Raw genomic sequence first — 24,639 nt, 5'->3', positions numbered from 1 at the left:
TGTTTCAATATTTGAATTGGACCACTGCATACTGAACTGTGTTGAGTTGGAGTCTGAGCTGCAGACATTATGGGGCATCAGGTATGGGGAGAGCTACCTGGGCACTTTGATGCAGAAATCAGTCACACCCCTTAGGTTAAGTAGAACTTTAGAGTTCGTCAATGGTTGGGGACAGGAGGTGTGACCATGAGCCAAGCAGGCATGGGTATTGAGGCAGAAGACTCGCCATGATTGTATTGAATGTCTGAGCAGGCTTGATGGGCTATATGGTCTGCTCCTGCCCTTATGTTCTTATGTTAAGAAAGCACCTGCAAAAAGGTAAGTTCTAACTTTCCCATTATAATAGATTTAACAATAAAACACATGAGTCATAAAATATGGTTATAAAATTTTTCACTTACGCAATTCATCAAAGTGAGTTTCAGTGCCATCATCATCTATCACTGAACATATCACCCGGGCCTTTAAGAAAGTTGTCCATTTGTTAACAAGACTACGTTGACCACCTATGTCATTCTAAACAGTAAAGGAAAGTTATAGTAAATGCGAAGTAAAGGAAGACATTAAAACATCTGCGGGATTAAAAATAGATTTAACACTTGCTCAATGGTCTGTGACTCACAGTTACAGCATTGTTAGCACAACATCACAACCACATAGGTTTATATCGGATTCTGGTGGTTTTCAAAATACTTTACACATCTGTTTGTCAAATGTTTTAAATTGTGCATAATAGCTTTAATATAAGACACAGTATGGAACATTTATATTCTTTCAAGTTTGCTCCATGAAGAACCTCCTATCAAGCAGGGCACTGGATTGGTGCTTTGCAGAGATCCCATTAGACTGCCACAGAAACATTGGCCAAATTTGACAGCAGTACTTCTCATTATAAACTTTCCTTGTTTTTCTTTCATTACAACTGACCAGATTGACCAGCTGTCGGGAGGAAAAGAAACTGTAGAAGACTGACCCATGGGGACAATCCCCGGTAATTGTGACTACAGAGTTGGCCAAGGACTGAGGCAGGTTTCAGAGGAGATCTGTGATTGGAGCAGGATGGAGACAGATGGTTGTGATGGGCAGAAGGAAGGCGGGATAATCTGAGAGGCCGAGAGGAGAATTCAGTCTTTTCCTCATCCATAAGCAGTTTTATAAATTGATTTGAGAGTACTTACCTTCTTTAGCTCGGAGCTTGCCAACCTTTTGCTGCTGGGCTTTCTGCGTCCTTCAAAACCCAGCTGGCAGTTTATAAATTTAAATCAGTCTCTCATTTGCATTGTTGGGGCATGATTCAAATATGATAATGAGTATCTCTCCAGGACGGGACATAGAAACATCTCACAACCTGCCTAAAGTAGGTGAGCATGTTGGAACAGCCTTCGGAAGGCATCCCATAGTGAAGGTGTCAAGATGGTTGAAGTCATGACAGTCGATGATGGAGTGTAGGGTGGTGCACAACAGGATCAAATGCAATTATTGATGAATGTAGAGTTCAGGTTGGGTGTTGTTGGGCTGGAGGAAGTTATAGATAAGTCAAACAGAGGATAAGATATGTAGGGATTTTAAAAAAGAGGATGAAAATTTTTAACCTGACGCCTGATTAGGAGCCATGGTAGGTAATCGTGAATGGAACTAATATGTGAGCAGGGCTTGGTGCAGAATAGGATGCAGGCAGGAGAGCTGTGGCAGAGTTGAAATTTACCGAGCTTGTTGGGTGTGGGTGACTGGTCAAGCGAATATTGGAACAATCGTGGGTGGAATTGACACAATTGTGGATGAGGTTTTCAGTGCGAGGAGCTCGGAGGTACGAAGGGGGTGATGTAGCAGAGGTGAAGGGAGGCGGATCCTTTGTGATGGTGAGGATATGGTGTTGGAAGCTCACCTTGGAATTAAATTTGATGCCAGGCTTGTGAACAGTTTGGTTCAACTGGAGACCACGGCCAGAAAAAGGTGTGGAATCAGTGAAATGGGTGCAGAGTCTGTGATAGGCTCCAAAGATAATGCTTTCTGTCTTCCCAGTATTCAATTGGAGGAAACTGCAATTCATTTAAGACTGGGGTGATGGATAAACATTTTACAATCTAGATAGAAGCAGTGGAGGAGTTGAGAGTGATGGTGGCGAGGTAGAACTGAGTGTAACCAACAGTTGGGGCTGACCTCCATGCTTTCTCAATGTTCTATGGTATGGCCTTAAACTGCTTTGACAATCTTTAAGTTCATGATTATAAAGATCAAAATTAATATAATGTAATCATATACTTTTTCTTGCTATATTTGCAATATGAATGTGTTTATTTGACAAACCATTTTGAAGCCAATGGGCAGTTGTTGTAGAAAATGGGTTGGCAATTTGCTCTCAGTTCATTTTGGGCTTTATCCATGAATTAATTTCACACCCACAATGTCAACATTCTGAAAAATACACTTGTATCTTCATCATTTGTTATAATTTCATATTTTGGTTTTATTGCAGTTTATTTTCAACCTGTTTCTTTGCAGAGCAACAAAGGCACGTTAAACATCTGGAATGCCACAAATATCTCTATTTCCCAGCTCTCTGATGGCCTTGCAAACTCATATTTTGCGGTGAAAACCTTTTTTATGATGGTTTTAGATGGTAATAAGAAATGTCGCAAGCACATTCCTAACTTGAACTAAAGGAAGATCAGCCTATGAGACTCCCTGGAGAGCCCTCGCCCTGTCCAAGATTGCCTGGTGGAATTTTCTTATACAATGAATCATCATATAAAAACGTGCTGTCTGCGGTTTTCTAAATCATTTTTTTGTCTCTTGGTATTATTTGAAGGTCATGTCACTCCTTTAGACAAGCAGAGAACCCATAATTTGCACACCACTAACAAAGATAAAGGGCCCAATTTTAACTCATTCTAATCCTACCCACATAGGTACAGAGTTTAAATTGGAGGTTTGCAATATCTTTGCTCTGCTTATGTTGTAGAAGAGCCGAATGCTACGGTGACGAGATCTCACAATAAACTCGGAAAACTGATCTTCCTTACATTCTTTTGAAAACCCTGCTCTTTATTCAGTTTTATATATACATTTGCTGTCATTTTTCTTTTAAAAACCATTATGAACATACATTCAAAATGATCAGGCCACATGCAAATTCTGGGTGCCAGGACTTTGGACTTTAGTTAGGTACAATGCACCTGGCCACGACTTCAAAAAAGTATTCACTATGTGCCTATGTGACATTAGGAACATGTTAGGAAAACAAAGGTAGTTTCAAGGAATTTATATTTGTAGGTAAACACTAGAAATAAGGTGTAGTTTTAAGTGGGTTTAATTTAATGTTTCCGCGCCTACAAGGGTAAACCTTGCAGTTAGATTCATACTGGACGTAGATTTTTGTATGGGTGGTCAAGTTCTAACTGTATTTCTATTGTGCTGAGAGAGGGTTATGAATAATAAATAAAAGTAAATCAGCACTTAGCAACGAAGGCCATTTTCCAGAGGGAAGGGCTTTCCTTTGCTCTTAGTTTTAACTGGAATCCAGAGCAGTTGGAGAGGAAACTGGGGAATGGAAAGCTTTCAACTATGCCAGAAGAAAGACTGGACAGGACAGGATCTGAAAGGAGGCAGGCCTCCTAAAGTACAAGTTACAGCCCAGATAACCAGGGAACTGGGATAGAAAGAATGTTTAAGATGACTGGAGTTAAGTGAACTGAGACCAGGGGCGGGATTCTCCGCCCCCCCCCCCCCCAGGGGGTCGGAGAGTCGCCCGGGGCCGGTGTCAATCCCGCCCCCGCCGTGTCCCAAATTCTCTGCCCCCCGAGATTCGGCGGGGGCGGGAATCGCGCCGTGCCGGTCGGCGGGCCCCCCACGGTGATTCTCCGGCCCGCAATGGGCCGAAGTCCCGCCGCTGACAGGCCTCTCCTGCCGGTGGGAATCAAAACACCTACCTGACCGGTGGAATTGGTGGCGCGGGCGGGCTCCGGTGTCCTGGGGGGGGGGGGGGGGGGCGGGGGCGTGGGGCGATCTGACCCCGGGGGGTGTCCCCACGGTGGCCTGGCCCACAATCGGGGCCTACCGATCGGCGGGCAGGCCTGTGCCGTGGGGGCACTTTTTTTCTTCTGCCGTCACCATGGCCTTCACCATGGCGGAGGTGGAAGAGACCCCCCTCCCCTGCGCATGCGCCGGTATGACGTCAGCAGCCGCTGATGCACCGGCACATGCACGGACTTACACGGCCGGCAAAGTCCTTTCGGACCCGGCTGGCGTGGTGCCAAAGGCCATTCACGCCAGCCGGCGGAGTGGGAACCACTCTGGCGTGGGCCTAGCCCCTCAATGTGAGGGCTTGGCCCCTTCTCCGCACCTTTGGGGTGGCCCGACGCCGGAGTGGTTCATGCCACTCCAACACACTGGGACCCCCCGCCCCGCCGGGTAGGGGAGAATCCCGGCCCAGGGTATTGTTGAGGAGAATTAAAGGAAGAGTAAACAAAAGGTTCGGAATTAAAGAGACAATTGCAGTAACAAGATTTAAAGGGGGACAGCAGACTTCAGAGGTAGATGAAACGTCCAATGCGTCCAGAATTTAATACATTCTGGAAATCGAGAGTTAAAGAGTTTGCACAGCAGTCAAGACAAAGAAATCCAAAAGGAGTTAGTGTAAAATCATGGACTGGATTTACTGTTAAGAATGGAGTGGAAGCTTTGTTCAAATGTGTCATTTGGAACCCCTGGTCTGGATTTCAGAATGCAAATCGCCAAGGGAAAACATTATTATTATGAGATAAGATTTTAAACATGTTTTTGGGAATGGAGTGTGGAAACTCTCACGTGACAGTCATCTGAAAAATGAAAATCGCTTATTGTCACAAGTAGGCTTCAATGAAGTTACTGTGAAAAGCCCCTAGTTGCAAGCCCCTAGTCGCCACATTCCGGCGCCTGTCTGGGGAGGCTGGTACGGGAATCGAACCGTGCTGCTGGCTTGCTTGGTCTGCTTTAAAAGCCAGTGATTTAGCCCAGTGAGCTAAACCAGCCCCTAGTGAGCTCAACCAGCCCCTGGGGGGGTTCTGGAGGGATTCTGAGAAGTCATCCACAAACATTCACCTAGGGTTCAGAGTGGAGAGTGTATTTGCCCACAGTCATCTTGTATGCTTTAAAGGGATTTTGTGTTAATGAGATCATTGTAGATTAAGATGTACTTTATACTCCATGCTAATCCTAAAACCTGTGTGTAATTCTTCAGCCAAAGAGTGCGTAAAGGCGTATTGTATCATAATTCATTTCTTTCATGTTTAAAAATGCCTCTTTCTTGTTGTTAAAACTAATTAGTGATCCCTTGACTCTGTTCCTCCACATTTTATAAAACAAAATTATGGTCTTTTGAGCCAGGGTTCTATTCTGAGATCATTCCGTCCAGTTGTAACATCAACCGGGATTATAACAAACATAAGAGGAGACAAAACAAGGTTTGGCCTATCAGGCCTTCTTCTTGCATCACTTCCTTCTTCTTTACTTAATCTCATGGGGACTTTTCTCTAAAATTACGCTAAGATCCTCACAGTAATCATCAGAAGCTTCCTCCCCTTCATATCATGGAGTACATAATCACCACAATCTAAATCTACCCTGATATGTCTTTCTAACCAAGTAATTTTGAAGATCTTTTAAAGCTTTCCAATGCCTAGTCTTTCTTGAGGTTTGTTATGATTCATCCCATGCTCCCTAATTATTGCAGATAATATCAAGAGATTTCATTCTCTCTCTCTCTCTGATCTATGTGACTCAGGGTTTTGAAAACATGGATCCCATATTCCTTTGTCAAAAATCTTCACACAGTAAATAATATTTGATTAACCTTAAAATAATGCAGATGCTGAAAATCTGAAATCAAAACAGAAAATGTTGGAATAGGTCTGGCACCATCTGTGGAGAGAGGAATAGGGCTAACGGAGGGCTATTTTGACGAAGTCATTGATCTGAAACGTTAACTGCTTCTCTCTTCTCAGATAATGCCAGACCTGCAGAGTATTTCTAATGTATTCTGTTTTCAATTGGTTAGCCATGTCGACAACACCTTCATGTGGACTAGAAACTTTCAGTCATGACCAATAATTACATCCAAACTCTGACCGTTCGCCAATGGGTGAAAGGGTTTCTGTGCACTGTGTTGATAAAGTGGAGGTACTTAGTGATGTGGTTGCTCCAATGTTGTTTTAAATCTGAATGATCTCACACCCTTCCTCATGCACCATTTTGCCTGCTTTTCATGTTTTAATGTAAAATATCTACTGTTATATCTATCCCGGTTCCCATATGAATGACCTCTCCCGTCTAATCACTTAACTTGATATTTTCTAAATTATATTACAAATGCGCAATACCAAATTATTCATGAATAATGTGAACAGCATGAGAGTTGGAACAGAATCCTGCTGAACTCTATTAGTCACTACTCCCACATTGAGCTTTGTGTCAGTTAATACTGCTTTAGTTTCCTATTAACTGGCCAGCTTCCAGTGGAGCCAATTAATTTGATGTTAATGCCTTAAACCCTGAACTTCTTGAAAAGTTTTACATACGGAACTTTATCAAATGCCTTCTCAAATTTCTGTAAATTATATCCACTGAATAGCCCTCAGTCATTAGCTTAATTTTAAAAACAATTTAAAGTACCCAATTCTTTTCTTTTCCAATTAAGGGGCAATTTAGCGTAGCCAATTCATCTACCCTGCACGTCTTTGGGTTGTGGGGGTGAGACCCACACAAACATGGGGAGTATGTGCAAACTGCACACGGACAGTGACCCGGGGCCGGGATCGAACCCGGTTCCTCGGCGCCGTGAGGTAGCAGTGCTAACCAGTGCACACCATACCGCCCTTGAGGCAAATCACTAATGCTTTCCAATCAGTGGGCCACAGAGTCATTGAATCATATGATGATTACAACACACAAAGAGGTTACTCGGCCCATTGTGTCCATGCTGGCTCTCTCCAGGAGCAACACAGCTAGTCCCACCTTCCCTGCCTTCCCCCATAGCCCTGAAAATTGTATCTCTCCAGATACTTATTGTGTTCCCTTTTGAAAGCCAGGCCTGAACCTGCTTCTATTACACTCTCAGGCAGTGCACCCCCGGTCCTAATCACCCGCTGCATAAAAAAGCTTTCCTCGTGTCCCCATTTGCTCTTTTGAGAAACATCTTAAATCAGTGTCCTCTAGCTCTTGACCCTTCCACCAATGAGATCAGTTTCTCCCTATCATCTTTTTTTAAAATAAATTTAGAGTACCCAATTATTTTTTCCAATTAAGGGGCAATTTAGCATGGCCAATCCACCTACTCTGCACATTTTTGGGTTGTGGGAGCGAAACCCACGCAGACACGGGGAGAATGTGCAAACTCCACACAGACAGTGACCCAGAGCCGGGATCGAACCTGGGACCTCAGCGCCGTGAGGCGGTTGTGCTAACCACTAGGCCACCGTGATGCCCTTCTCGCTATCATCTCTGCTATCCCCCACAATACCCATTAACCTGAAAAGACATTTCGCTAACAAAAGAAATAAATTTGACAAATGCATTTGTTTTTTATTCCAGCTATTTGGACTTCGTGGAATTGAATTTCCACCTCAATTCACCAGTACAAACTGGCTGGCAGGAGAGGAAACTCAGCCCGGAGGTCATTCTGCTGCCTCTCCACTACCACATGCTATTTTATTTAATATAATGCGAGAATTGGTACAAGGTTTACGGGTTTGGTACGTTTCGGCGTAGCCCATTCGGTGTGGCCGATTCGGCGATAGGGAAATAATTGGCTGATTCGGCGTGGCCGTTTAGGTGTCAGGACATTTCGGCGTCACTTTTAAAAATATTTTAAAAACCTCCCATTCCCCTCTCGGGAGCAAAGGTGAAATGGTTCCAAGGTTTTGAATAAACCTTTTAAACCTTGGGGGTGGGGGGGTGCTGTTCCCCTGAACCAGGCCGCCTGTCCGCTTCACCTCGCCGGCTGCTGTCCCCCTGAACTGGGCCGCCTGTCCGCTTCACCTCGCCGGCTGCTGTCCCCCTGAACTGGGCCGCCTGTCCGCTTCACCTCGCCGGCTGCTGTACCCCTGAACTGGGCCGCCTGTCCGCTTCACCTCGCCGGCTGCTGTCCCCCTGAACTGGGCCGCCTGTCCGCTTCACCTCGCCGGCTGCTGTCCCCCGAACTGGGCCGCCTGTCCGCTTCACCTCCCCGGCTGCTGTCCCCCTGAACTGGGCCGCCTGTCCGCTTCACCTCACCGGCTGCTGTCCCCCTGAACTGGGCCGCCTGTCCGCTTCACCTCGCCGGCTGCTGTCCCCCTGAACTGGGCCGCCTGTCCGCTTCACCTCGCCGGCTGCTGTCCCCCTGAACTGGGCCGCCTGTCCGCTTCACCTCGCCGGCTGCTGTCCCCCTGAACTGGGCCGCCTGTCCACTTCACCTCGCCGGCTGCTGTCCCCCTGAACTGGGCCGCCTGTCCGCTTCACCTCGCCGGCTGCTGTCCCCCTGAACTGGGCCGCCTGTCCGCTTCACCTCGCCGGCTGCTGTCCCCCTGAACTGGGCCGCCTGTCCGCTTCACCTCGCCGGCTCCTTCCGGAGTCACCCACTGCTCATGTGCAAACCAGGGACAGCCTCTAAAGCGGGAGAGAAATGCTGCGCATCCTAGAACTAAGAGCAAGAGCAAGACCGATATTAAATGTCTGCTCATTGCACTAACCTGTCTTTCTGAAGCCTGTCCCGCCGCCGAAAAATTCCTCCGCCGAAAAATTCCTCCGCCGAATGGACCACGCCGAAAGGGCCACGCCGAAAGGGCCACGCCGAAAGGGCCACGCCGAATGGGCCACGCCGAAACGTCCCATCCCCAAGGTTTACAGTAATGTAAATAGAACATAGAACAGTACAGCACAGAACAGGCCCTTCGGCCCTCAATGTTGTGCCGAGCCATGATCACCCTACTCAAACCCACGTATCCACCCTATACCCGTAACCCAACAACCCCCCCCTTAACCTTACTTTTATTAGGACACTACGGGCAATTTAGCATGGCCAATCCACCTAACCCGCACATCTTTGGACTGTGGGAGGAAACCGGAGCACCCGGAGGAAACCAACGCACACAGGGGGAGGACGTGCAGACTCCACACAGACAGTGACCCAGCCGGGAATCGAACCTGGGACCCTGGAGCTGTGAAGCATTTATGCTAACCACCATGCTACCCTGCTGCCCCCATGCTACCCTGCTGTCCTGCTGTCCCTAAATGTAATGTAAATCGCTTATTGTCACAAGTAGGCTTCAAATGAAGTTACTGTGAAAAGCCCCTAGTCACCACATTCCAGCGCCTGTTCGGGGAGGCTGTTACGGGAATTGAACCGTGCTGCTGGCCTGCCTTGGTCTGCTTTCAAAGCCAGCGATTTAGCCCTGTGCTAAACAGCCCCTACATCAGTTCTGATGTGGGCAGCTGTATCACAATGAAACGCAAACAGCAAGAATAAATCATATTTTCTGTCATTGGTATCTTAGCAACTATGGGCACTAGGAGTCTGATGTGTTCCTTACATTTATGTTTTCGATAGGCTGCAGAGATGGATTTTAAAATTGAACGGCCACTTTGCCTCGTGTGGGCACAGAGTGATTATTTGAGGTCAGCAAAGCAGGAACTTTGAAATCATAAAATACAAAAAACAGTTCCAGCACTTCAACAACACCACCAGCCAACCGACACAACTGCTTGACTCTCCCAAAACAATTGGCCTGGCCTACCTGAAGCATTGCCTGGAGTCCTTCAAATTATATAAATAGTTCTAACCCTTAGGAAATAGGCTGGGTCAAGGGCTGAGTCACGGGATTGGCATAAATTAAGCCCCCACTAAAATTAGACTGTCACTCATACTGTGAGTGAGGTAGTCACTCTGATCCCAAAATTAAATCTGCTTCAGAACTTCAATCTTTTAAAACAAGGCAGGCTTTGTTTATTCAACATCTTTGCGACCTGGCAGACGTATACTCAATAAACCTTGCAGTAATATGATGATGCGGTCAAGAGCTTTACTTACGGGACATATTCTGGCAATCCTGGAGTGAATTTGTTTGGTATTACCATTATCATCTGTCACCTTCTCCCGAAGAAAAAAGTACAATTTTGCATCATTTGGATCTGTGCCGTCAGGAATGATCTGGGCATCCACAAACACAGGCTCTAACAAAAGAGAAGGCGAGATCCAGTAATGAATAGGAGATGAACGTCTTTGAGCTTACATTAAAGAGAGTTCAAACTCAAGTCAAATGTTTTAGGGCTGGAAGAAGTTTCATGGTGATGTTCCCCAGGAATCGGTATTGGAACTCTTGATTTTCTCGATTATACCTTAATGATCTAGATCTTGGTGTGCAGCGGACAATTTCAAAGTCTGAGGATGATACAAAACTTGGAAGTACTGTAAACCGTGAAGAGGACAATGGAGAACGTCAAAGGGACCTAGACAAGTTGGTGGAGTGGGCAGATTGGTGGCAGATGAAGTTAAATGCAGAGGAGTGTGAACTGATGCTTTTTGGTAGGAAGAAGATGGCGAGACAATATAAAATAAGCGGTAAAATTCTTAAAGGGGTTCAGGATCAGAGGGAGCTGGGTGCATATATGCATAGATCATTGAAGGTGGCAAGAGAGGTGGAGAGAGTCATTAATAAAGCTTATAGTATTCTGATCTTTATTAATAGGGGCATAGAGTACAAGAGCAAGGAGATTATGCTGAACTTATACAAGACTCTAATTTTTAAAAATAAATTTAGAGTACCCAATTTTTTTCCAATTAAGGGGTAATTTAGCGTGGTCATTCTACCTACCCTACACAACTTTGGGATTGTGGGGGTGGGACCCATTCAGACATGGGGAGAATGTGCAAACTTCACACGTACAGTGACCTGGGGCTGGGATCAAACCCAGGTCCTCGGAGCCATGAGGGAGCAGTGCTAACTACTGTGCCACCGTGCTGCCCATACAAGACATTAGTTAGACCTCAGCTGGAATATACAATTCTGGAATGTACAATTCTGGGTGCAATACTATCGGAAAGATGTGGATGCATTGGGGAGAGTGCAGAAGAGGTTTACAGAAATGGTAAAAGTGAATTACTGCAGATGCTGGAATCTGAAACAAAAATAAATGAAGTCATCTAGACTCGAAATGTTAGCTGTGTTTTCTTTCCACAGATGCTGTCAGACCTGCAGAGATTTTCTAGCATTTTCTGTTTGTGTTACAAGAATGGTTCCAGGGATGAGAAACTTCAGTTGTGAGGATAGATTGGAGAGGTTGGGACTGTTCCCCTTGGGGAGCTGAAGGCTGAGGAGATGTGATGGCAATGTTCAAAATCAGGAGCGGGCTGGACAGAGATCGGGAGAAACTGCTCCCACTCATAAAAGGATCAAGAACGAGAGATTGGAAGTGGTTTGCAAAAGAAACCAATATGATGTGAGAAAAAAACGTTTTCACACAGCAAGTCGTCGGAATTTGGAATGCACTGCTGGTGGTGGAGGCAGGTTAAGGCGAGGCATTCACGAGGGAATTAGATGATTACCTGAATAGAAACAATGTGCAGGGGTATGGGGAAAAGACAGGGAAACAGAGCTGAGTCATGATGCTTATTTGGAGAGGCGATGCAGGCACAATAGGCTTCCTTGTGCACCGTAACAATTTTGTGATTCTGTGATCCAATAGATAGTTCAAAACTTTAGGACATATTGGAATATGACCATCACCACATGAAAAGAGTTAATGAAACAGTACGTGTGTAGATTTAAAGAGAATCTAGATAAGTAAATGATAAACAAATAGTAGGATATGCAGAGAGGGTGAGAGGAAGGAGGGTTGGAGGAGGCTCATGTGGAGCATAGTCGTGGGGCATGGACTATCTTAGCTGAAATGCTGCTTCTCTGCTGACAATTGTATGCAACGCTATCATGTATAATTCTATATGGTGGACCAATTAAATTTATCTGAAACACTGTGATTAAAAAGCAGATTACATTACATACTTCTCTTCTGCAACGGGGTTTGATTCCACAACCTTCTGATTCAAAGATGAAAAGCACTACTTAATAAGCCCAGCTAAAATATTATACAAAATGATGGTCCATATGACCGAAACATCTGAAATGACTAGTTTCTATAACCGCGTAAGAAGTAACATCGCTTACAGCTGCCATTTATTTACTATTTTCTCTTAATAGTCCACAAACAAATTTCAGGTCAGTTTCATATGTCAGAAATTACTAAATTATATGCACACTAAACTAAAAATATAATTAGACCTAAAAATATCCCTGCTTTACAGTTATAGTTTTGCAGCGAGGGCGCCTGATGGAGCTTTCTTGTTTACAGTTCTGTCCCACGTGATTCTGAAAGTGAGAATTTAAACAAGACGTGGCATTAAGTTCAATCAAGTGGGGGAAAAAAACTTGCAAACATTATATTTAATTATTGGTTGCATTGGTGGATTAGCTTCGACTAAACTATGCCACTGTGACTACGTTCACCATAATCTAATCATGCAGATGAGTGTTATGAAAGCCAGATTTACTTCTCGTCCCAACGGAGTTGGGAACTCCAAGCTCCGGCAGGCGTCAGAGTTTCCATGCATTCACAGACCGGGAGCGAGATACACATGTGCAGTTTGGCATCTTGAGAACGTTGGGGCGAGGATCCCTGCCAGCCTGCCCGTGCACAAAGAAAAATGACGTGAAAACCTAGATCATGTGACTGGGAGCGGATTGTCATTTAAAACAGGCGTCCCAGACAGGGGACAGGGTGAGATTCCAAAAGGGAGAGGGGAACAGGAATGGTCCAAAAGGGAGAGCCCCAAAAGGAAGTCCCAGGTAGGCAACAGAGATATGGGACAGAAATTACTAATTTTTAAGTTAGAGAAAAAGGGAGGAACACAGTAACAGGCTGGAAACAGGAAAAGGGATGTGGATAGGAAATGTTAAGTGAAGAGGGCTCAGGAGTAGCTGGACATCCAAGAAGGCAGCTAAAGGTTGGTGACTGCATGCTGTGAGCCGTTGGGTTGAAGGTATCCCTTTGGAGATATAGTGTTCTGCCCAGCACAGCTGATGAGCTGGAGCTGTGCTTGTCAGTTGGTGTTTGCGTGAGTACTCAGGAATCCAGGGAAACAGGATCTTGGGAGACAAAAGTGAAACACTGTGGGGTAGGCTGTTGTTGATTTCATCCGAGTTGGAGTGACTTTTAGAGCGAATTCCCAGGTTAGATCTTCAAAGTTGAAGGTTAGAATCCCTCTTGACAGAGACAGAGTTTCAGTTATGTTGACTCAGTATTTACAGATGTCTGGGTGTATTGTTGAGAAATCCAGGGACTCTGTTTTGGTTACATTTGGCATCTATTGTGCAGTGTGGCAAGTTGGGCCATATGCTTGTCAATCGTATATATTCTAACATTCAGAGTTAATATGAGGGTAGATGATATAAATTGCTTGAACTTTCTGACCTTGTGCAGTAAGTTCATTTTTGCTTGTTCAAAACCCAGGAATCCAACAAGTGTCTTGAACTTCAAACCTTGCGAACTTCAAACAAAATTTTATTGGTCCATAAGTGGGTCTTGCCAACAACATGGGGTGGGGTCTTGACCAAGATCCATAACATGAGTTCCAAAGAAAGACACATACCACTTAACCACTTGGAGTTGTGCTGGTCTGTCCTGATGCTATTTCTTTTTGTTACACTGCGAAATATTGCTGCGTCGGTGCCCATGAAGTCTATGTACATTCCTGAAAATAGTTCTTCATCTGGAGAGAAAATGACAAGGTGATCATAAATGTAATATATTTAAAGCATATTCCAAAATTGTCACATTTTAAAAATATGATCGGTTCTTTCAGTCTGTCTATCTACTCACTGATCATAAAGGATACTGTGTTAACCTGAGGGTTAAATGAGCAGCGGCCCTTTCCAGACTCATTCTTTGATTCAATCATAAACATTTGATCCTGCAAAATAAAAAGGTACAGTGGGGTGAGGTTACTCGCTGAAGTATAAAACAAGTGCAACATGCAGTTAGCTGGAGTGAGTAAGAGGTAGAACACAAATGTAGGCTGTGATGCTTCTTTCTGGGTGGTCTTGGTGGGTGGGGGGGATGGTGGAATAGCAATGGAGCAGTGGTGCAGGAATGTGTAGTGGTCTGACTGAGGGGTGATGTGGAGCCTACAGGCGCTCGACATCCTTTTAGCTCCACGGGAATGATATTTAAAAGTACAAATAAAATCCCATCTTTCGTTAGCAGCTGACACTGGGGAATATGGAGTGAGTCAGATCCTGCTCCTACTCTCAGTCATCGCAAACCAATTTCCACCGAGGAAACTTAAATCAGTGTTTGACCCATCACTGGGCTATGGAAGCAGCTTAATGCCTGGACTGCGCAACCACAGGAACACCTCAGAAATGTTCTGAATAATATCCGTTCAGACCTCCTTTGCAATAGCACACTGTTTTCTTTAAATTGGTCCACATTTGGGAAGCTTCAGGGCCAATTTCTACCCATGCACAATTTTAATGTCAAATTTCCCACCGATTTCAATATATATTTAAATATTTGCTGTTTCAATGAGATCCAGCTGTATGAGGGTTTTGGGTAAAGGCACTGCACTTGATAAATCCATCATTGTTTTCAAAGGGGAAGCTAATTATAATGAGAAACGCACACATTGAAATATATAGTATTCTAAAATACTACTATTTGGGGGGATTTTCCGTGCACGTTCTCGGCAGCGGGAGGGGCCCACGTTGGCTGGCGGTGCGATCTTCCAGTCCTGCCACTGTCAATGGGATTTCCGCCATGGTTCACTGTTGGCAGGACCGGAAGATCCCACTGCTGAGAGCAGCCAGAAAATCCCCCCATTATTTCTGTGCTGAAGTAATATTGTGGACAAATGTTGTCAGCTTAAAAATGGTAAAAGTTCAATTTTTTCACTTTATTTTCCTTTTACTTTCAGCGCTAAAACAAGTTGGTGCCAATTCCCTCTTCTATTTGGTGTCTGTAGCAATCCACGGGAGGCAGGAGTTCCGTCACCACACCAATATTTATTTACAATAACAATATTACAGGAGCAGCTACAAACAGTGCTGCTAGCAGTCCAGTCAACTTAAGACTAGCTCACATAAGCCTACACAGGTGCTTATATGGGCCCCCTAAATGAGCTATTATTGAGGGAGCTCATACTCCAATTGGCCAACCAATAAAGCTAATTGGAGTTCATTACACCCCTCCCCCCCAAGGTCCGAGGAATTCCTCCCAGCTGGCATTCCTCTGAGCTTCTTCCTGCTCCTCATGTCTGGGTCTGTCACCTCTGTGTCGTCCGCCGGGTCGTTCTCCGAAGTGGGCGGGGTGTACCTTATAGGTGCCCGTCTTTTCCTTGACGACCTCCTTGGAAGTTGTTCTTCCTCCTCCTTGGGGAGAGGTGTCGCGGCGGCCTCGTCGAACGTGTCCATCTCCGACTCTGATGGGTGGATGACGGGGTCTGGAGAAATTGCTCGGGGCTGAGGTGTGGGTATCCTTTCCGTCTGGGCTATCCCAGCTTGAGGCGGTCCTGCTTCGCCTGCCTCCAGGTATGGTTCCGCTGCCCTTATTTGGTTTAGGTGTTTCTTCAGCACCTTACCTCCTATCGAAACCTCATAGGATATGGGCCCTGTTTGGGACTCTATCGTGCCTTTGACGCATGTTGGTCCATTCCCATAATTCTTGACCCAAACCGGTGCCCCCACCTGGAAATGTCTCTGCTGCCGACTATTATCATGCCCCCTGCGTTGGGCCTCCTGTTGTTTCTCCACTTTCCCCGTTAAATTTGGGAAAAGGAGACTCAGCCTCATTCGCAGCCGCCTTCCCATTAAGAGTTCAGCTGCCGGTATGCTCGTTGTGGAATGCGGTGTGGTCCTGTAATCAAACAGCCAGCGGGAGAGCTTTGTGTCCATTGACGCTGCCGGCTGCTTCTTGAGTCCTGCTTTAAGTGTCTGGACCGCTCTCTCTGCCAGGCCGTTGGTCGCTGGATGGTAAGGGGCTGTTTTGATGTGACGGACTCCGTTTTCCTTCAGGAATTTTCCAAATTCCCCACTTGTGAATGCCGTTCTGTTGTCCGACACCAATACCTCCGGAAGTCCATGTGTTGCAAATGAGGCCCTGAGCTTTTCAATTGTTGATGCTGTGTTTGCCACGTTTACCCGGTGGACGTCCAACCATTTGGAGTGGGCGTCCACTATCACCAAAAACATTGAGCCCATGAAAGGGCCAGCGTGGTCAATATGCAGGCGGGTCCACGGTCTGCCTGGCCATTCCCACGGGTGCAATGGCGCTGCTGGCAGCACTCTTTGCCCCTGTTGGCACTCCTGGCACTGACGTACCAAGGCTGCTATGTCTGTGTCCAAATCTGGCCACCAAACGTAGCTTCGAGCTAGCATCTTCATTTTAGACACCCCTGGGTGTCCGTGATGTAACTCGGTTAAGATTGCCTGACGGCCCTGGGCTGGGACTATTACCCGGTCTCCCCATAATAGGATACCGTCTTCTACGGTTATTTGGTCCCTTCTGCTCCAGTATGGGTGCATCTGTGGCTCCACTGGTCTTTCCAGTTCCCCTGTTAGCAGTAAATGCTTCATTTTGGCTAAAACTGGGTCCTTTTGCGTCCACAACCGAATATGTTGTGCGTCTACTGGTAGGGTGTCCAAAATATTTAGAGTCATTACTGTCTCCTCTACTTTTGGTATTTGCGGCGGAGTGTCCGGGAGGGGAAGTCTGCTCAAAGCATCTGCATTTGCTACTCGCGATCCCGGTCTGTGCTCCAGAACATATCTATATGCCGCCAAGTGCAATGCCCAGCATTGATTCCTAGCTGATGCAATCGGGGGTATTGACCTGTCTTCTTTTAATAACCCTAATAACGGCTTATGGTCCATCACTATGGTGAATTTCCGCCCGTACAGATACTGGTGAAATTTTTTTACTGCGAATATCACCGCCAGTCCTTCCTTCTCGATTTGGGCGTACTTCCTCTCAGCCATCGCCAAGGTCCTCGAAGCATAGGCTATTGGCCGTTCTTTCCCATTCCTTCCTCTATGGGCTAAGACGGCTCCTACCCCGTAGGGGGATGCATCACAAGTGACCACCAACTCCTTCCTTGGGTCATAATGCTCTAGGACATTTTCAGATGACAGCTGTTCCTTAATGTCCCTAAATGCTCGGTTTTGGCGGGCGGACCATTTCCATTCTTGCCCCTTTTTTAGTAGCTGGTGGAGGGGTTCTAGGATGGATGCCCTATTTTCAATAAATTTTCCATAATAGGTTACCGACTCTAGAAATGATCGTAACTCCTGGACCGTGGTGGGAGCTGGGGCTTCTTTTATTGCCCTTACTCTGTCTTCTAATGGGTGTAAGCCTGACTCGTCTACTTTATATCCCAGGTACGTCACTTGTGGGGCCAGAAAAACACATTTTTCCCTTTTTAGCCGTATGCCTGCCTTTGCGAAATGCCTGAGCACTTCCTCCAGGTTCCTTAAGTGTTCCCTGTTTGTCCTACCTGTGATTAAGACATCGTCCAAATGAATTGCCACCTGCGGTAGTCCCTGCAGAATATTTTCCATCGTACGCTGGAATATAGCGCAGGCTGATGACACTCCGAAAGGTAGCCTAGTATAACGAAAAAGGCCCTTCATGGGTGTTGATCGTAGCGACCTTCTGGGAGTCCTTGTCCAGTTTTAACTGCAGGTAGGCATGGCTCATGTCCAGTTTCGTGAACAAAAGCCCACCTGCCAATTTGGCATTTAGGTCGTCTATTTTCGGGATTGGGTATTTGTCCAGCAGTGCGTATTTGTTTACAGTCGGTTTGAAATCTCCACAGAGATGTATCGAGCCGTCTGGCTTCAAAATTGGTACCACCGGCGCTGCCCATTCCGATAACTGTACTGGTTTGATAATGCCGTCGCTCCGTAACCTTTCTATTTCGTCATCTACTTTCTTTCTTAATGCAAAAGGTACCGGCCTGGCCGTACAAAATTTCAGAAGGGCTTCTGGGTCCACGTGCAAAGTTGCTTTGGTGCCTATGATTTTCCCCAAACCGTCCTGGAAGACCTCTGGGTATTTTTGGAGTACTCCACTCAACTGCCCGCTTCCACTCTGGAAAATTTTCATCCAATCTAATTTTAGGTCTTTCAGCGAGTTTTGTCCAATTAAGCTCGGTCCGGAGCCCTCTACTATCGTCAACGGTAATCTGAGCAATTGATTCTCATATTCCACGGGTATATGAGTCGTGCCTAGAACTCCCAGGGTTTCCCCTGTGTAGGTTTTAAGTTTTGTCGATGTTTTTGTTAGAGTTAGTGGCTGGAGTCAATCTTTGATTTTTCTAAATGCTGCCACTCCCATTACTGATACGGCCGCACCCATGTCTATTTCCATTATTGTCGGCCGCCCGTTCACCCGTGGGGTAATCCTAATGGGTTCTGCTTTCTTCGTTGCAATATTATATAATTGTTCCCATTCGGAGGAGGATGGGGCGTCTAGGTTGTGTACTTCCCTGCGTCCCCACCTGCTATTCCTCTTTTGCCACCTCCTTCTAGGGTTTCTGTCGCTGTTACCCCACTCTGTCTGGTGCCAGAAACGGTCCTTCTCTGTTGGGGGAGCCTCAGCCGGTACTTCCCTCTGTCTCCAGTTAGTCCTGGCAGACTTGGGGGAAGTTCTGGGGTTTTTCTTTTTACCTCTATTCCTCAGGCTTTAACTGAGAGTGGCTATCTGGTAGCAGGACCCGTTGTGGTAGTCCCTATCACAGGTATATACCTCCATTGGCATGCCCTGTAGTTTCTGCGCCCCACAGGGACAGTGCGAGCTGTAACGCCTGCCTGCAGTCTAGCTCCGTTTCCGCCAACAGGCGTTTCTGTATTGTGAGGTCGTTTATACCACACACTAACCGGTCCCGAAGCATTTCATTTAGCGTCGGGCCGAACTCACATTTTTCCGCCAGCCTTCTCAGGCGGGTCAAGAAATTCGTGACTGACTCCCTGTCTTCCCACTTCGCTGTGTAGAATCTGTACCTATGCAAAATGAGGTGTGGCTTTGGGTCGTAGTGCTCTTTCACCAATTCCATTAATTCTTGGAAAGTTTTCGTGTCCGGCGCATCGGGATAAGTCAGACTACATATAATGGCGAAAGCTGAAGGTCCGCACGCCGACAGCAGGATAAGCCGTCTCCTTTCGTCCGTCAGTATATCATTTTCCCAGAAGAGGTAACACATTCTCCCCACATACTGGGACCAGTCCTCAATAGCTGGGTCGAATGCCTCTAACCTCCCAAAAAACGGCATTTTTAAAATGGCAAGGCTTACCCTCCAAGTGCGGCAGCTGGTCTCCGCAAAATTCTTAGTTTACCTCGTCGCCACTGTAGCAATCCACGGGAGGCAGGAGTTCCGTCACCACACCAATATTTATTTACAATAACGATATTACAGGAGCAGCTACAAACAGTGCTGCTAGCAGTCCAGTCAACTTAAGACTGGCTCACAAAGCCTACACAGGTGCTTATATGGGCCCCCTCAATGAGCTATCATTGAGGGAGCTCATACTCCACTTGGACAACCAATAAAGCCAATTGGAGTTCATTACAGTGTCCATACATCAAACTGTGCCAGAACATTTACTGGAATCCAGATTCTCAGGTTTGGGGCAGCCAATAGTAATTACCACCTTAAAGGTTGTAGAAGTCATAAAGTATAGAATCATAGATGCCCAACAGTGCAGAAGAAGGCCATTTGGCCCATTGAGTGTGCACCAGCCCTCCAAAGGAGCACCCGACCTAGGCTCAATCCGCACCCTATCACATTCCCTATCCCCGTAACCCCACCTAACCTTGGCAATTTTAGCATGGTCAATCCACCTAACTTGCACATCTTTGGGCTATGGGAGGAAACCGATGCAGACACGGGGAGGATGTGAAAACTCCACACAGACAGTAACTGGAGGTCTGAATTGAACCCGGGTCCCTGGCGCTGCATGACAGCAGTACTAACCATTGTACCACTGTGCCGGCTGCGTTCTGTGTTCCAGCCTATTTGGTTAGAGATACAGGGTAAGCTTCATTATTCATGCTTCTACTACTGTACACCCTTGTCTCTATAATGTAGAGGTCATTTTGGCCAACACTTGAGTTTCTTCCCATTATCTGTGATAAGGGTTTTTTTTTAAAGCAATCCATTAGGTCAAGTAGCAAACCTTAAGGAAGTAAAACCATGAAGAATTAAATAACCTGCTATTTCCTTTCTCAGTTGGAAGACAGTGTGAAAGGATATGAAATAAACGTAGGCTAAAAAACTGGAAACAAAATCTCAAGTGAATCGTAGGCCTTACACTGATGGGCCTCGTGCACATTCAGCATCATTGCATGGTGGTATTGGACCACAGGTTGGATTCAAATGGGGAAAAAAAATTCCATGATATCAAAGCTAGTTTTGATGACATGTTACCGTTCATCATCAGAAATAGAAACAATATGATGTAAATTGGTTAAGTAAGTTGTAATTTTGGGTGCAATCTACAAGCCCCATCACAGCCAACTCAGTGACGTGAGATCCATCACGATCTGGACCTCGCCCTCAATGAGTGGGTCTAGATTTGCATATTCAAGTGAGCAGTTAGTCTCACTTGAATATGTCTACACCGGAGTTACCCAAGGCACGGGATCGAACAGCCTTGCCTCAGAAACCCTGCCATGGCACTGTTTAGCACTGGTTTCCACAAATTTGGACCAGGCAAACGGTACTTGGGAGGGGAGAGGGGGGAGGATGTCCCAGCAGTTCGGAGGCCCCAGGTTGTCGGGCTCTGGGCAGGGTGGTACCCCGGCACTCCCGATGCTACCCAGGCACCTTGGCACTGCGACCCTGACTATGTCACCATGGCACGGCTAGGATACCCAGGAGGCACTGCCAGTGTGTCAGGCTGGTAGTGCCAAGGTATCCATGTGCCAGGGATTGGGCCCAGGGGTGCCCTGCCCTTATGAGGTGGGTGGTGGGGTGGGGCTCGGGAATCCCCTAAATTGGAGCTTTGGAGGATCTGGTGGCCAGGTTGGGTGGGGGGGGGTTGGTATCGGGAGATTGGATCGCCGTTCAAAAATGGCTCATGTAAAAATGAATCTAAGTGCAGCCTTGGTGGGGCATTCCTTGATAAGGGCCAAAAATAGAAGTAGAGTCCCATTTAATTCAGGGTCGTAATCGGTGCAGCAAGCGCTGGGAAACACCCCGCTAAATATGCCCAAAATGAGACTCCACATTAAATTGTGCCCTTTGTATTTTGTAAAATTAACATTTCTAAGAACAAAAGTTGGACACTTCAGGGCACTTTTATTGGCAGCTAACAAAGTCTGTGTAGCAATTTCGGTAAATGCCATTTAAAAGTAAGGTGGAGCTCGTTATACCATTTTGTATGTGATCCCCTGAAACTATATTTCCTCTCATGCCCGAAGAACGCTTTAACGCATTGCACCGCAGTTCAGTGAACAGCTTTTCCTGACCTAACAATAACAACTCACATCAAAATAATTAATTAAATAAATACTTTGAAATGTTTCTGAGCAACGTGATAAAGTATTTTGTAAATGTAAGCCTTTCAAAGTAGAAGAACTGGAAATAATTGGGAGCTAGAATGCAAGGCGAGAATGAGAAGGATCTAAAACTAATGTGCATACAGCATATTAAACTGGATATCACAGCATTACAATGACAAAGAATCATCCCTGTGGTTAGTTCTTGAGTCAAATATTTGTCGATGTTATAGAATGGCCATTTCATTGATGATATGATACTAACCTCTGACCTGCGACCTCTGTTAATATATGTACAAACAGGACTAAATGCACCACTCCCACAAACAAATAGATGAGTTCGGTTATAAACTTGTATCACACGAACAAAGTTGCCACATCCATTCTGTCAACAACAAGAGAAAATCATGAAGAGGGCAGTAATCAAGGAGTCACTGTTAAAAACCTATAATATATATGAATTAAAAACAATGAAGGGCAGAATTTAGTCGCATTTAACCATCAAACATGGGAGCCAGGTTCACTTAATTGTGGGAGATGTCGTGTGTCAGCCTTCGAGTTGCAGGAAAGCACCTTGCGATGATTACGTTAGAGTTGGGGAAGAGGCCTGTGTTGTTATGCTCTTGACGTAGCATAAGCTGCTTCCTTGATGTACACTCTGACAAAGGAAGGTTCAGACTTGGAGATAGCTTTAACACATTTATTAAACCGTTTTGGATTCGACTCTCCTGTTAATCATGCTGTAGCTACTCAGACTGACGAACCAGTCTGCTACAATCCACATGGTGGGTGTGATGTGTTTCAATCAACCCTCTATGCACTCACTAAGAGTCTCCACTGGAAAGAGGAAGATCATGTGTGCTGTGTCCTTTTTATATGGGTTGGTGTAATGTCCCCCTGTGGTAGTGTCACCTCTGTGTGTATCGTGAATGCCCATTGGTCGTGTCCTATCTTACTGAACTATTGGTAGAATGCTTGTGTGTCATGTCTCTGGTGCTCCCTCTAGTGTCTAGCTAGTCTACGTGTATTTACATTAACCCCTTGTGTATTTACAGTGATGCATATCACCATAAGGCCCATGCAGGAAGCTCACCCACCTGCAGTGGGGTGTCAGTTAGGCTCATTAATGAGCCAATTGTCACCAGTTATCCCTGAGTCCACCAGAATTTAGTGGTGGCTCAAGGATCAAATGGAAGCCACGTGGCTTTCCTGTGCCTCCCTTTTGGGGGTTCTAGTGGCTTATTGTGGGGAAGAATCTGGGGCAGATAGGGGCCATGGAGGGAGTGGGGTGGGGGGGTGCCCTTGTCAGGTACTCAGTATCCAATTGAGGGAATTGACATTGCAAAGTGGGAGCCACTGAAAGTCAAACCCTGCCTTTGTCTCCAACATCCTCCCCTCTCCTGCAGTCCTCTGCTCGCATACTCCACCCCACCTTCATTCACCTGAGTGTGGGGAATCCAACGACAACTGCTGGTGAAGTCTCAACAGCATTACCGGCAGCAGCCACTGCTACCAATGGAGCTGCTGGCAATGGAGAAATGCCAGTCCCTGATTGGCCGGCAGCTCTCAGCAGATGGGATTTCTGACTCAGGGTCTAAATCCCAGGTTATCCCGCTGCCAGCCAGTTATATGGTTGAGAGGCATTTCATTTTACATAGATAGAATTTTCAGTGCAGAAGGAGCCCATCGAGTCTGCACTGGCTCTTGGAAAGAGCACGCTACCCAAGGTCAACACCTCCACCCTATCCCCATAACCCAGTAACCCCACCCAACACTAAGGGCAATTTTGGACACTAAGGGCAATTTATCATGGCCAATCCACCTAACCTGCACATCTTTGGACTGTGGGAGGAAACCGGAGGACCCGGAGGAAACCCACGCACACACGGGGAGGATGTGCAGACTCCGCACAGACAGTGACCCAAGCTGGAGTCGAACCTGGGACCCTGGAGCTGTGAAGCGATTGTGCTATCCACAATGCCACCATGCTGCCCCTACACTTGATCAAGCATTCCCTACAGAATCAACATGGGTTTTCCATCCGTTCATATTAACAGATACAACCGAATGAAATATTCTCTTTGACAAATATGAGAATTTTAAAACGCATTTAATGATTTCAAGGGACACAGTGAATATTAATTGTGCTTCCCTTTTTCATAGTGCTGTTGTTTACACATTTGCTGAACTATTTGCACCAACACTGCACTTCTAAGCTTTTTTCAAAGCTTTGATGCATTATTGTTATTGACATTTAACAAGTATTTTGTTTCAGTGTGTACAAAGTGAATGATATACTGAATTAGTTAAAAACTAGATGAGAAGTGATAGAATGGGATATATGAAAGGATCCTGAGGGAAATGGGGAAAAATTGCAAAGAGTTCCATGGAGAGTGGATGTGTGATGGGAATGGATAATGGCGGGAGAGAGTTAACCTTGGTATCCACAAGCCAATTAGTTTAGCATCTGTGGTTGACAACATTTTGGAGTTTCTAAATACCAAGATGACGAGAAGCCAATTAGAAGGAGCTAACATAAATTTATTTGTGGAAGAAACAGAAATAATGGATTGGGAAATGCATTGGATGTGGTGTACATGGACTGTCTTAAAGCCTTTGGCAATATATTGCCTAGAAAATTATTAGAGAAGATTAAAGACTATAGAATTAGGGTGAAGGTTGCAAATTAGAATAGAAATCAATTCACAAGGAGGAAATGGAAGGGGGACGGGGAAGGCGAAATTCAAAAGTGAAGCTGCTGCTCCCAATGCTACTCCAAGCTGACCTGAGACCAAAGTTGGGATCAGCCCACATTCCAGTGGAAATGGAAAGCTGCAGGTGTCAAATGGGGTCAGACAGGATTGGCTCCTGTGCTGAACCAGCTGGCACGGAGGCACGGCGATGGGTGTGGGTGGGGAGGTGAGGCCAAGCAACATAGGCCTGGGCCAGCAGCAGCCTCAGGTATTTGTGTAGGGCGGGACCCCTGCTCCTGTGCCTCCACAACAAAACAAAAAACTTTGGAAACATTTTTGAATGGTTAAAATCCAGCAGTCCTTTGATGTTATGCAACTCAGGATCTGGTAC

The 24,639-nt window shown here is 45.9% G+C and overlaps 1 protein-coding gene across 10 annotated transcripts in view; it reads right to left on the bottom strand.

Moving 5' to 3' along the window:
• The window catches only part of sema3c (sema domain, immunoglobulin domain (Ig), short basic domain, secreted, (semaphorin) 3C), a 191,747-nt gene that overhangs the window by 59,643 nt on the left and 107,465 nt on the right, over positions 1-24,639 (bottom strand). For all 10 annotated transcript variants that reach the window (XM_038811493.1, XM_038811489.1, XM_038811488.1 and 7 more), the window contains 5 exons: positions 21,821-21,940; positions 13,885-13,975; positions 13,655-13,774; positions 10,040-10,182; positions 402-516 (listed from right to left, as the gene is read on the bottom strand). In XM_038811493.1, coding sequence (XP_038667421.1) covers positions 402-516; positions 10,040-10,182; positions 13,655-13,774; positions 13,885-13,975; positions 21,821-21,940 — 589 coding nt within the window. The remainder of the gene's footprint in view (positions 1-401; positions 517-10,039; positions 10,183-13,654; positions 13,775-13,884; positions 13,976-21,820; positions 21,941-24,639) is intronic.

Source organism: Scyliorhinus canicula, chromosome 11, assembly GCF_902713615.1.
Source record: "Scyliorhinus canicula chromosome 11, sScyCan1.1, whole genome shotgun sequence".
Lineage (NCBI taxonomy): Eukaryota > Metazoa > Chordata > Chondrichthyes > Carcharhiniformes > Scyliorhinidae > Scyliorhinus > Scyliorhinus canicula.
This window is presented reverse-complemented; position numbering and strand designations above follow the sequence as displayed.